A 12,140-nucleotide genomic window follows, 5' to 3' on the forward strand; every position below is an offset into this window, starting at 1 on the left:
CCAAAGAAACTTTAGATAGCCCTCCAAGAACAATCTCAGGAACAATCTTCAGAAGGTGGTTCCCGTGCTTACTGCCACTGATCTCTTCCGACATCTGTATTCCATGATTAAGAACTAGCCTGCCTTAAAAGACTTAGTTATCATAAAGAAGGTGGAGAACGTTTGTATCTGGCAACCAGAACACCCACCATAAATTACCACTGATAGTGGGAGCAGGAGCTCCTCCCGGCAGAAGTGTCATGGGGCCTGGCAGCAAGGGAGGCAGTTTATGTCCCCGCAAGCCTCAAGCACCCAGACAGGGTGCTTCTGGCACAAGACTGAGTCCCAGCTCACTTGAAATTAGGAGCCGGGCATGACCTGGGAAGGTTCTGCTCCCTCCCTGGTTCTCCCCTGTCTCTTCCTGGTCCCCGTGATGGCAGCAGCTTTCCTTTCACCGCGCCCTTCATGCCGGGGAGTCAGAGATTATGGACTGACACCTCAAAACCATGAGCTCAAGTAAATCTGTCCTCCTTTAAACTGCAGGCAGCAGGTATTGTGTGTCATGAGCATGTGCCTAGGGCACACAGGCACTGGGGGAGCTCTCTAAGACAGGAGGGTGGCAACGGGAAGGGCTCTTATTAAAACCTCTGCTGACTCACGAGCATATCTGGTAGTGGCCAAATGCCTGCATTCTACAGGCACCTAGAATGAGCTAGCTGGGCCAGCACATGCAAAAGTCCTCTGGCCTACAGAAGGGGAAAGAGGCTCCAGACATCTGCAACGAGCTACTCGTTGGAGTCAGCTCAGAAAAGAGTGTATAATTAATTTCTAAACACTGACAACATGCACAGGCCCAGGATCAATTCTACGAACCTCACTGTAAAATTACCCTTTTCCTAGATGCTTCCTCCAGTGATGCTAAGCATATAAAAAAAGCACCCAAAGGCATGTTCTTCAACCTTTAAAACTAGCTTACCTACGAAGACAGCTGAGATGAGTCTTGTGACGTCAAGCAATGACAGCTCCCTTAGCTCTGCTGGCTCACTGAACAGGTGACATACACACAGGAACACCCCAGCAAGTAGAGGGGACTCACCGACTTCTAGTGTAGCAACATCTTTTGAGGATGGGACTTTGGGAGTCAAGGACAGCTACTCCTGCTTAATGAACACCGATGATTCCGACAGCATCCCTAATTCTCATTAAGTAAAAGAGGAGCCTATAAAAAGACAATGAGCTATAAAAGGCTTACTAACCCTAACATCAAAGGCATGGCAGGGCAGGGCCAGAGTAGTGCACATGTCTAATCTAAGAATGAATCACAGGACTTTCCTTGGCGAACTCTAGCTCCAATTCACTCCCACACTCCACGGCCTTGAAAAACTAACATAAACTCACTATGAATTAATTTTTTTAAATTGAAGAAAAAAGAATGTTCCACCTTTCTCTGTTACAGAAGTGTATGGTATGACTACCTGGATGAAAGGGCTACTCAGAAAGAAAATAAAATGCAAAATGAACCCTAGTGTGATAGCTGGGATGCTGCAGATAATCAGTCTGTAAGTTCTGACTATATGGATAAAAAAGGCTTCTTCCGTATGACAGGGGAGATCCTTCCAGCATCCGCATCACAAACGATTTTTCAGTGTTTCCAGGAGGTTGTAAAGAGTGTATGGTGTAGAGTAAAGGAACCACAACCTGTGGACACCTAGAAGTCACCTGCCATGCTAAAGGCAGTCTTGACAGGGACTATCCACTTCTGAGAATCTGATGATAAACACCATATTAAGGCCTTGCAGCCATAAAACTCAGGAAAGACAGCTTTGTGCTGGTCAAAAGGGCCACTGCTGTTGGGTGGTGGAGTGCACTTGGTGAAAGGGGAACTCGGGTTCTAGGCCACGGACTCCTAAGTGCTTCTCAGCAACTACTTGCGTTTGTAGTGAAAATTTAGCAGTGAAAAAAAAAATTCTTGTTTGGGGCTGGGGAGATAGCTCAGTAGAGTAAGTGCTTGCCTGGCAAATACAAGGTTCTGAGCTCAATCCCCAGTACTGGAAAAAAAAAAAAATTCTGTTTTTACTTATAATTTAGCAGATCACTGGTCTAACCAAAGATGATACAGTACTGTTTTCTATTCATCCTAAGCTGCAATCCCATTTGCAAAGGAACTGATCCATTTAAACTTGGTGATACACCATAAAGATAAATGTGCTCTTCTTTGTATGGGATGAGTACACCTTCTTCAATGGGTATGTTGAAATTCACATGCCCACAGCAATAGTGTTAGGAGATGGGGGCTCCTGGAAGGAGAACTCTTGAGTTGAATCCGTGGCCTTATCAAGGAGTCCCAGAGAGTCGTGTTGTTCTTTCCACTGTGTGAGGGTACAGGGAGAAAGGGCCATTGATGAGAAAGTGGGCTCGCACCATGCGTGGAATCCGTCGGCACCCTGACTTTGCACTGCTCCCCTTTCAGAGCTGTGAGGAACAGACTTCTATTGTTTCTAAGCTACCCAGTCTCCGGCATCTGTGACAGCAGGCCAAATGGACTAAGATGTGGCTCTTTACTCCAAGTCCAGTGAAAAGGGAGAGGCAGGTCTCCACACCATTAGCATACAATAGGCAACTGCAGGGAAACTGGTAGACTAAATATAGAAAGAGTAGTCAAAAGCCTTGAGAGCACAAAATAAGGCTTCAAAGAGGTTACCTTTGGGCTAGATTTTGAGTGAGAAGGACAAAACGGGGTACATTCTAGTCATAGACAGGCTCTTGGTAAAAACAAAGGTGAGTAAGGAAAAACTGGATGTGTTTGAATAAAGGTGAGAAGATGGTTGCAGCTGGAGTTTATGAGTATGTTAGGTGTGTAAGGCAGAGTGGGGAGGAAGGTCTGTTGTGCTGTTTGCAACTCTCCAATGGCTTGGGCTTCATCTTGAAGGTTTTAGAAACTTAGGCAGCAGGAAGATGAGAACAACTGTTTAGCACAAGGAACATTTAGGAGGCTGTTTTGTCAGGGCAGGTCAATGAAGAGAGGATGTCAGCAATATTAGAGAGGTGAGACCAGGAGAAAAGGAGCAGGAACAAGGCAAGGAAGAGTTCAAGGAAAAGCTTCCTTTCTTCCACAGTTACTAATTAGAGGAGGACAAGAGTAGGAGGCCATGTCTTCAGTTGGGAATATTTTGCATGTCAGGCTACGTTCTCAATCACAAAATAAGGATAAATAAAAAATAAACTAATTGGAATTGGAGTTGTGGTGAGGATTAAATAACAAATAAAAAACACTAGCACTATTTGTGACTAGAAATGTACAAGGGTGGATCCAAAGGAAATCTGAGCCAAAGAAACACAATGAGACAGTCTTGCAGGACTTATTCAAATGGATGAGAATCTTGAGAAAATGGCGTGATGGCAGAGCTAAGCAATACATAACCGAAGCACTGAGTGTGCCAGAGGATGGTAGGGTGGATGCCAGAAGGAGCAGATTTAGCACTCAGGAGCTCGTGAATACTCTCAGCAACAGCAATTACAGTGGAGGAAGCAAGAACACAGTTCACTTCAGAATGTTACATTTCTGAGACATATTTTGACAGTAGATAACCCTTTAATTGGGAAATTCACTCTACAGGGATGAAACACTGAGACTTTTCTCTCTCCCAGGAACTACAAATAAAATTTTTCTTCTCATTTAATCTGGGCAGCAAAGGGACTTGGGAACCAAACAGAGAGCAAATTACTACCACTGGGAATCACTGCTGTATTTTTCTCATGAAGGAAAGAACACTGGGTTGTTTGGGAAGAATGAAGGGGCAGTAGGAACAAAATACAAAATGGCATGAGCAAAGGACTTCCTTTAGTAATGAGGAGAGTTGTACCTAGTGCTGCTAGGCAGATGGAGGTGAGTGCCCTGGAGCCTTCACCCACCTGCCAAGGGTCATTAACAACGTGTTTATGAGCACTTTACGACATAGCCGCTCTTACCTTCCTTTTGATATCAGTGAACTGGGAAAACATTAAAGACCAATAAAATGACAGCTCCAGGATGTAATAGTAGTGAAGGTCAGTGGTGAGAGGCTGCAGATTTAAGAAAAAAGAACAATTAATGGTTAATAAAAAAAACCCAATTTATGCCAAATATCTCAAACTCAGTGCTGGGAAAGTAACAAATATTCTGCTGTGCAAATGTAGCTCCTGCCGCATTCTCTGTAAGGATAATGGAGCTTTCAGGGATGCTTCTGACCACAGCTTTGTGACATTCTTCTCATGTCATTTCAAACCCACAAAGAATTAATCAGCATGAACACTGGGGATCCAATTCATTATCCAGTCTAACAGCAGCATTTCTGGTTCTTTGACATGAGTGTCTTCAAAGTTCCTCAGCCAACCTGAAAAAATTTCTACTGCATACACAATAAGTATAACCTTGACAACTGCCGAAAATACAGGGACAAGGAAGGCGGTAATAAAACTGGAGCACTATCTGGGTCACTGAGGCATGAATCAGAAAGCCTTAATTACTCTAAATTATTTATTAAAAGATGACAGGGACACAAAAGCTGCTGAGACATAGCAAACTAGGCATCCAGCCAGTAAACTCAGGATCAAGGCCCTGTTCTACAGCTCTGAAGGTACAAAACTGGCCCTTAGTTTACTTGTATGTAAAGCGCGGGTGATACCTGCTCTAACTCCCTAGTAGTTCAGAGAGATGAGACTACTTTCCATATCAATGCATAAAAACAAAACAGCACAGGAACAGGTAAAGCAAATACAGTATTTGTACACCACAGAGTACTATTCTGCCATAAAGAAGGATAAACTTGAGTCCTTTGTAGAAACATGGATGCATCTTGAAACCATACTGTTAAGTGAAATAATTCAGACACATGGTTTCTCTTATACAAGGAATTCCAAAGAGAAACAGAGAAATAAATAAGAGACAGATGATAAGAAATAAGATAGATCATTTACAAAAGGGAAGGGGAGGGCTGCGGAGATAGCTCAGTAGAATAAGGCTTTGCCTGGCAAACACAAGGTTCTGAGTTCAATCCCTAGTTCTGGAACAAAAGAGGGGGTGCGGGAAGGAGGCGCAAAGAACAAAGATGTGCTCTGCACACCTCTGGGCACCAATTCCCCTCAAGCAATGGGCCCAGCATGGGCCGCAAACAGATATTAATAAAAAAGATTTTTTAAAAACCAAAATAGCTTTTAAATATTTTTCATGAGTTGTTTTGAACTGCTGTATTACATTAGAACAAAAGGTCTTACTTTACCAGAATGAATAAAAAACCTTCAAGGGTCTCCATACAAACATGCCCACACCTCTGTGCATGTGGCGTATTATAAACAGTAAATGCAACCGACGATACGTTATGATGCTAATGGAAATATCATGAATACAAAGCTGGCACTCACTACCTACCTACTCTAAGCACAAGTACTAAGGAAGACTACTGTTCCACCCAGATTTTTTACAAAAGGTTACAAGAGGAGGTAGGATATTCCAGCCAGCAGTCATAAGCTCTATGTGACAATGAACATTACTGTGATCTGACCAAAACTTGTACGTGGAAGCCTGATGTCCAATGTGATGGAATTTGGAGATGAGGTCTTTAGGAAGCAATCAGGTCTTGGGAGTGGAGAGCTCAGGTGTGGGGCTTATTTCTTCTTGGGGCAGGCTGTGCTAAAATTCTGGACCAGTCAGTGTTTTCATCCATCTCAGCATCACCTGAAGAGAAGATATTCCCCTTTGCACTGCCCTTTTCCAACTGGAAGGCATTAGTAATGAAGGACAGGTATTCAAGGGCAGATGCTCGCAATGATGAAGTCCCGGACAGAGAGCCCTGGCTTCAACACCCTTTGAGCAAAGGTCAGGTTGAACTTCTCTTACTGCCAGCATTATAACCTGGGAAAATGCCCCAGAGGAGTTACGGAGACAAGTTAGAGCACATCCACACACTGCAGTTTGCAGGAGTGCACCTCATTATAATTAGCACATCCACGACTGCTCAGCAATTGACAAAGCTTGCTCAGATCTTCTTTGATTCTCATACGAACTCTATGAAATTAGTACTTTCATTCTAGATCTAGATTATACAGTGGACAGGAAATTGCTGTTAGTGAATTCAGCTAGGAAGGCCTATGGCAACCCATTAGGCCTTCTCCTGCCCAGCTATGCTCTTTGCAACAGGCTGCACAAGGGTCAACAGAGTGCAACATGTAAATAAAATTATGTAGGTAACAAATACAATATCCACGCTCATACAAAAGGAGCAGGGTGTCCCTAATGAAACCAAAGCAGACTACTACTTTTTTAATTTAAAATCTGTTCAGTTACTTATGTGTATTACATGCAAAGGACACAATAAAAATGTTTCCTGAGCCCACTCAACCTTTGAACAAGCTTTTAAGGCGTGAAATTGATTCTGAATTGCAATCCACTATATGTATTTACGTGGACACGCAGAGTGGTATAACTACATACACTGTAATTGCGTGCTGTCACCATGACTCCTCTATGCACAGAGCAAGCCATTAATTTTTTATTAATATGCGGCATTTGTCAATGGTGACCACTGTTCTCACAAGAGACCACCAAGTTGTCTCAGATTTTGGTGACGTCATGCTTAATTACTCAGCATTAAGTGATGATAACTTATGAGTAAAAGATAAGCTTAAATCCTCACATATTGTATCTTTTCTTCGAAACTAATGGTATTTCCTATTTTTCAACATAACTGTATCTGCAAGACCTCTAGACCTCCCTGCTTAATCTGCAGTACTGCCTGTGAAACAGTCCACATTATACTTTGGTCCACGGCCTTAGCAATTTCTCAGCTCCAACTGTAAATATTAAAGTTATCTGGACTATATTACATTTAAGAAGAACAACAGAGATTACATTTCACATGGCGTCCGTCTCTGTGTCTTTCATGTTGCAGAATTCAGCTCATAAATGCAGTGCCTTATAGTGAACAGCTGCCACGCCTACACTCAAGTGAAAGTTTCTGGAAGCTTTTAATGTCCTTTATAAGCAGGAATTAAGAGGTAGATGGACTGTACTACTCAGTCTACCATTACAGAATTCAAAGAGAGCCTTAAATGATAATGTTCCAAGTATTTACAGGCATAAAACAGCAGTGGGGCCTGAGAATTACAACTGAGTAAGATAAATGATTGGTTTCAACCTCACTTCAGTCCTCATAAGACACCCCCAGAATACTCTGTTGTTCCCAACCATGTCAGGCTGCTTATTTACATTTTTTCCTAATCTGAATAAATTACTTGAGAAGGATGGAAATGCAAACTAGGGTTCCATTTCAATGTGTCCTCAGCCTTGAACTTGCCCGGGAGTATCCAAGGCCAGTCCCTGTTCCAGGTACAACTCTGAAATAGAGAAGATAGGAGGCATGCTGCTCCCGGAAGTACCCAGCAGAAAGCCCAAATGCCCCTAAGAAGGTAACCCCATAGGATTCCAAACTCAAAATATCCAAATTCATTATCCTAATGTGTCTTTTTCATTTTATCACCCGAATACCTAGTTGTGCTTGCCTCTCTTTATATCATAACCCAGCTGAACTAGACTCTCACAGCTAGAAATCTAAGGAAAGCCCAGCTCTGATCCATATGTGTATTCATGTATAGGTGCAAAGGCAAGACTATGGGCAAGGATCTAAATCCTCCCTGTTCTGGGATATGACTTCATCTCATTTTCAGTGGCTCCAGCCCTGTGGTTCTTTTCTGCACGGAAGGAAATGAGGCATGATTTACATATTTAGAGATTGTTCCTAAGCTACACATGAACCAAGCCCAGAAGGCCTGCTCCAGCTCCACCCCTGAGCTCTCCCAGGAAGTAAAAGTAGGTCGGCTGCTGTACAGGAATCGCACACCTGTGCAAATGATTACACCCTATTCTCCAGCAAATGTGCTCTCCAAGTTTATTTTCTCTACTAAGACAATCACACTTTGATTTTTGAATTTCACTAAAAATACATCAACTATTTTCCCCACTAGGTTACATCCAGAAAGGGCAAGTGGCTGTCACAACCTGTTGGGTCCTCCTTGAAACCACGAACTGGATGTAAGAAAGCTACCCTATGTTGTAAAAACCCAGAAGGGAAGGATTTCTCACCTGATAGGGGTAGTTGTACCAGCAGTGCCTCGTATTCCATAACCAGGGTGTCTGAAAAAAAGCACAAAGAATGCTTTTTACGTGTTCTAGAACATTTATGAGATGACAAGAGATGCTTATCTCAGACTCTCAGGACTTGCATAATTTATCTGTGTGAGACTTGAAGGACTGAAACAAGTAGATATAGGACACTAAGGCAACTAGTATCTCACCAAGCAATATTATAAATGCTAACCTTCTAAGCACCTTGGACTCAATGCTTCCAAAGGAGCATCACCCAGTGCCGAGGCTCAGAAGATGCACTTCTGATTTCACCAGCACAGCTCAGAATAACCTTCAACAACACACCCCTCCTGTGGTCAAGGGCTTTTATGACAAAACAATCATTTCTAATTTAGTGGCAATTACTCGCCTCCCACAATTGTATAATTAGAACATCTAAGTGTATGCCACAGAGATCTCAAACATTTGTTATAACCAGACATGGCTTGGTATGAATTTAAACTGACAGCTGGACCATCCAGTAACAAAAGTATAAGCTGTCTCATATTTTCATATTAATTTTCTCATCCTTTTACATTCTTCTTTGAGAGCCACCAGCACTTTCTGATATGCACATATACTTACTATATATCTGGATATTTCTTTTATGTAATCTTCTAACAGCCTCATCAGCCTTGTACCACAGGAATTAGGATGAACAGTTTAAAGGAGTTTTACATCGGTTGAGTCCTCCCTATGTCTGATATACTTTCAAAGGATTAACTCATTTCATTTTTATAATAAATAGAAGCATTCATCTTAGTACGTAGGTAGATGAAGCACACTGGTCTGTAAATAACTTTCTAGGTTACACAGTGCAGCAATGCTCCAACTGCAAATCCAACTCAGACTGTCAGGTCCCCAGCCACTGTACGCCGCATCGCGGAGTCTGCTACAGCTGGGTCATACCTTCATGGACAGAGCCAGACAGAAGGAAAAAGCCAGCCAATGTCTTAAACCTAAAAATGTTCAGGGATATCCACATTTTCCTTTCCCTCGAGCAGTATCCATTTTTCTCCCCCCTTTTTCGAAATCTTCTTTTTCTGCTCCAGGCCTGAGTTTTGCCACTTGCTGTCTGTCCTACCCTATCTGTACCGTGCAATCTTGCTGCTCTTAGCTTTCTGAGTTTCTGAATTTTCTGTCTGTCTGTCTGTCTGTCTGTCTGTCTGTCTGTCTGTCTCCTCCGCTTCACTCATCTGTACCACACATGTTCATTACTGACATCACAGAGAGAACACAAGGGTCCAGTAAGATAGGACATGTGATGATACTTTGGAAACCTGAGAAGTTTAATATGGTATAGTAGTTTTGTAGCTACATAAACCATACAAACCCATTGAAGAAGACACAGAAAATAAAATAAAATAATTTAAATCAAAAAAGAATTAAATTCTCAGTAACATCAGTATTTTGATGTATACCTATTTTGGGCCTTTTACATATATAACATAGGCATAAATGTTGGCCTGCCTGCCTATTTATCTCTCTATCAATCAACCATCTATCTGTCTTCTAGTGATACTGAGGATTGAGTCCAGAGTCTTTGCACTGAGCTATATCTCCAGTCCCCCATTTAGTTTCCTTATTTATTAGCATATATTTGCATACAAAATAATTACATTTGTCTTGTGGAACTGGAACTTATATATAGCACATCTTAAATCTTTTTTACTTTTTCTTTACCTTCTCACTCACCTTAAAAGTTTTTAAGGCATGGATGTTACTAAATGGCCCATGCTGGGCTCAAACATGTGATCCTCCTGCCTCAGCAGAGTGCTGGGATTACAGATATTAGATTTATTTTTAAATATAGATATATGCCTATTTTTACACTGTGTGCACAGCATATCAACACTTATTTTAAAGTATTAAAAACTGTTAGTATACATCTTTCTCTCTGATAGAGTTATCTCCACCACTAACTATAAGCCCCTAAGGGAAACGTATTTTCATGCACATTTATCCCCCCGTATTAATGCTCAGGTTAACAGTTCAGCATTCATGTCCTGACTGCTAATGAAAGGAGATGACAGAATTAAAGATGACACCTAGAACAATCCCAGCACTACTTTTCTAATGCATCAGTCTTGAGCCAACAGGAGCCTGAGCGTGCTTGTCACTAAAGATGCAGCAGGAATCTCCACTGTGGTCATCCCTTCCGGTCACAGGCAGCACATCCAAGGTACGACTCCCAAAGACCCAGAAACATCCATAATTCAGAGCTTCCTTTCCCCTGTGAGCTTCCTGGCTTCTGGCTTTCTTCTAAAATCCAAGCTTCACGGTGAGCACATCTAGTGCTCACCAGCTAGACCTAAGGCCTCTGTGGGCCTGCTGCCTGAGCAGCCTGAACCAACAGTCTCGCACTAGGTTCCTGCCCCGTGAAGCAAGGCAAGTCTTGGCACTGTGAATCTGGTAGAGCTACCAGGGCCCCAGCTTAGATCAAAAGCTTGTTTGCCAAACATTTTAATGGTAGTTGCTTTACATATGTGCCGATGCATACCCCTCTCTCTGGCAATGCCAGGCATTCATACAAACTTCTTTATACACCATACGTTTTTCTAGATCTCATGTCCTCCAATCCTTGTGAGATAGGTACAGTAATATCCTTCCTAATTTATAGATCAGAATACAGAAGTCTGTGAAAGGGTGATTCTCCAGATTTGTTATCAGATTCAGTATCTCTCTAATTTGAAAATTCAAAATTTAAAGTGCTCCAAAATCCAAAACTTGTGGAGTATGCCTACAATCCTAGCACTCAGAGGCTGAACCAGGAGGATCACTGTGAGTTCAACGCCAGCCTACACTACATATGAGACCCCATCTTTAAAAAAAAAAAAAAAAAGCTAAAACTTAAAAAGTTTTAAAAAACTTTCAGCCAATAAAATCTATAAAAATATTCTATTTTTTTTAAAAAAAGCTGAAATACTTCTGGTTACATCTTGGATAAGGGATATTCAATATTCAACATGTAGTTCAACACTGATAGATGAATCTTCAACTTATACAGTAACACAGTACGTATAACTGCTTGAATCTGAATTGATCCCATGAAGTTCATTTATCAATTTTTTTCATTGATTAAAACTTTTCCTGGGCCGGCCAAAGAGCTCAGCAGATTAAAGTGCCTGCAAGCAGGCCCAGGGGTTTGGAGTTCAATCCCTGGGCCTGCTGTGCCAGCCTCGCCCCGGGGTGCACTGAGACGCAGATTGAGACTGGGTGTGGTGGCACATGCCTGTATGCCCAGCTCTTGGGAGACTGTAAGCAGGAGGATCACTACCAGTCTGATCTAGTAGTGAGACCCTGTAGACCCTTCCCTAAAGTACAAAAAAATTTTTTTTTCCTTTTCTTGAGAGATTGTTTGGAGGTTGGAGGCTGTAGCAGTGGAGAGCAGCTACTCTGTACCTCTGACCTAGGAACAGTCCTCCTCTGTAAGGGGTAGTTGTCCTCTTCAACCAAGAATTTTCCTTTTCTCTATCTCTTTAGAATCATTTTTAATTTTCTTGACCTCAAAATCTATATATTCCATTATACCAATTAAAAGACAATCAACGAATTAAGAACATAAAGTGTTGAAATATTCTGACACTACACAATAGTGGTGATGATTACAAACACATTGAAAACTCTCCCTTTAGAAGGGTGGATATAGCATTCCCATAAATGATAATAAAATCTCTGTACTTAAAAAAGTGTTTGGTGGTTCAAGCACATTTTCCAGACAGAATGCATTCACACAGGGCATGGCAATGTAAAGAAATGCTATGGTAGGGGTCAGGGAGATAGCTCAGTAGAATAAGCGCTTGCCTGGTAAGCGCAAGGGCCTGAGTTCAATCCCCAGGACTGCCAAAAAAAGAAAAAAGAAAAAAGAAAAAAGAAATGTTAATGGAATTTGGAAAATCTAAAAATCCAAAGAATCTCAATTTCTTTTTTTGATAACTTATGAGATATTTGCTTCTATAGACTTGTATAATGTTATATAGCACTTTACATATATATATATATA

The 12,140-nt window shown here is 41.7% G+C and overlaps 1 protein-coding gene across 3 annotated transcripts in view; it reads right to left on the bottom strand.

Annotated features, from left to right (window-relative positions):
* Positions 1 to 12,140, bottom strand: part of Cers6 (ceramide synthase 6) — a 317,328-nt gene that overhangs the window by 61,192 nt on the left and 243,996 nt on the right. For all 3 annotated transcript variants that reach the window (XM_004634784.1, XM_004634783.2, XM_023719164.1), the window contains 2 exons: positions 8,096 to 8,146; positions 3,949 to 4,041 (listed from right to left, as the gene is read on the bottom strand). In XM_004634784.1, coding sequence (XP_004634841.1) covers positions 3,949 to 4,041; positions 8,096 to 8,146 — 144 coding nt within the window. The remainder of the gene's footprint in view (positions 1 to 3,948; positions 4,042 to 8,095; positions 8,147 to 12,140) is intronic.

The sequence above is a fragment of the Octodon degus genome, unplaced genomic scaffold, assembly GCF_000260255.1.
Source record: "Octodon degus isolate 3935 unplaced genomic scaffold, OctDeg1.0 scaffold00065, whole genome shotgun sequence".
NCBI classification, from domain to species: Eukaryota; Metazoa; Chordata; class Mammalia; order Rodentia; family Octodontidae; genus Octodon; species Octodon degus.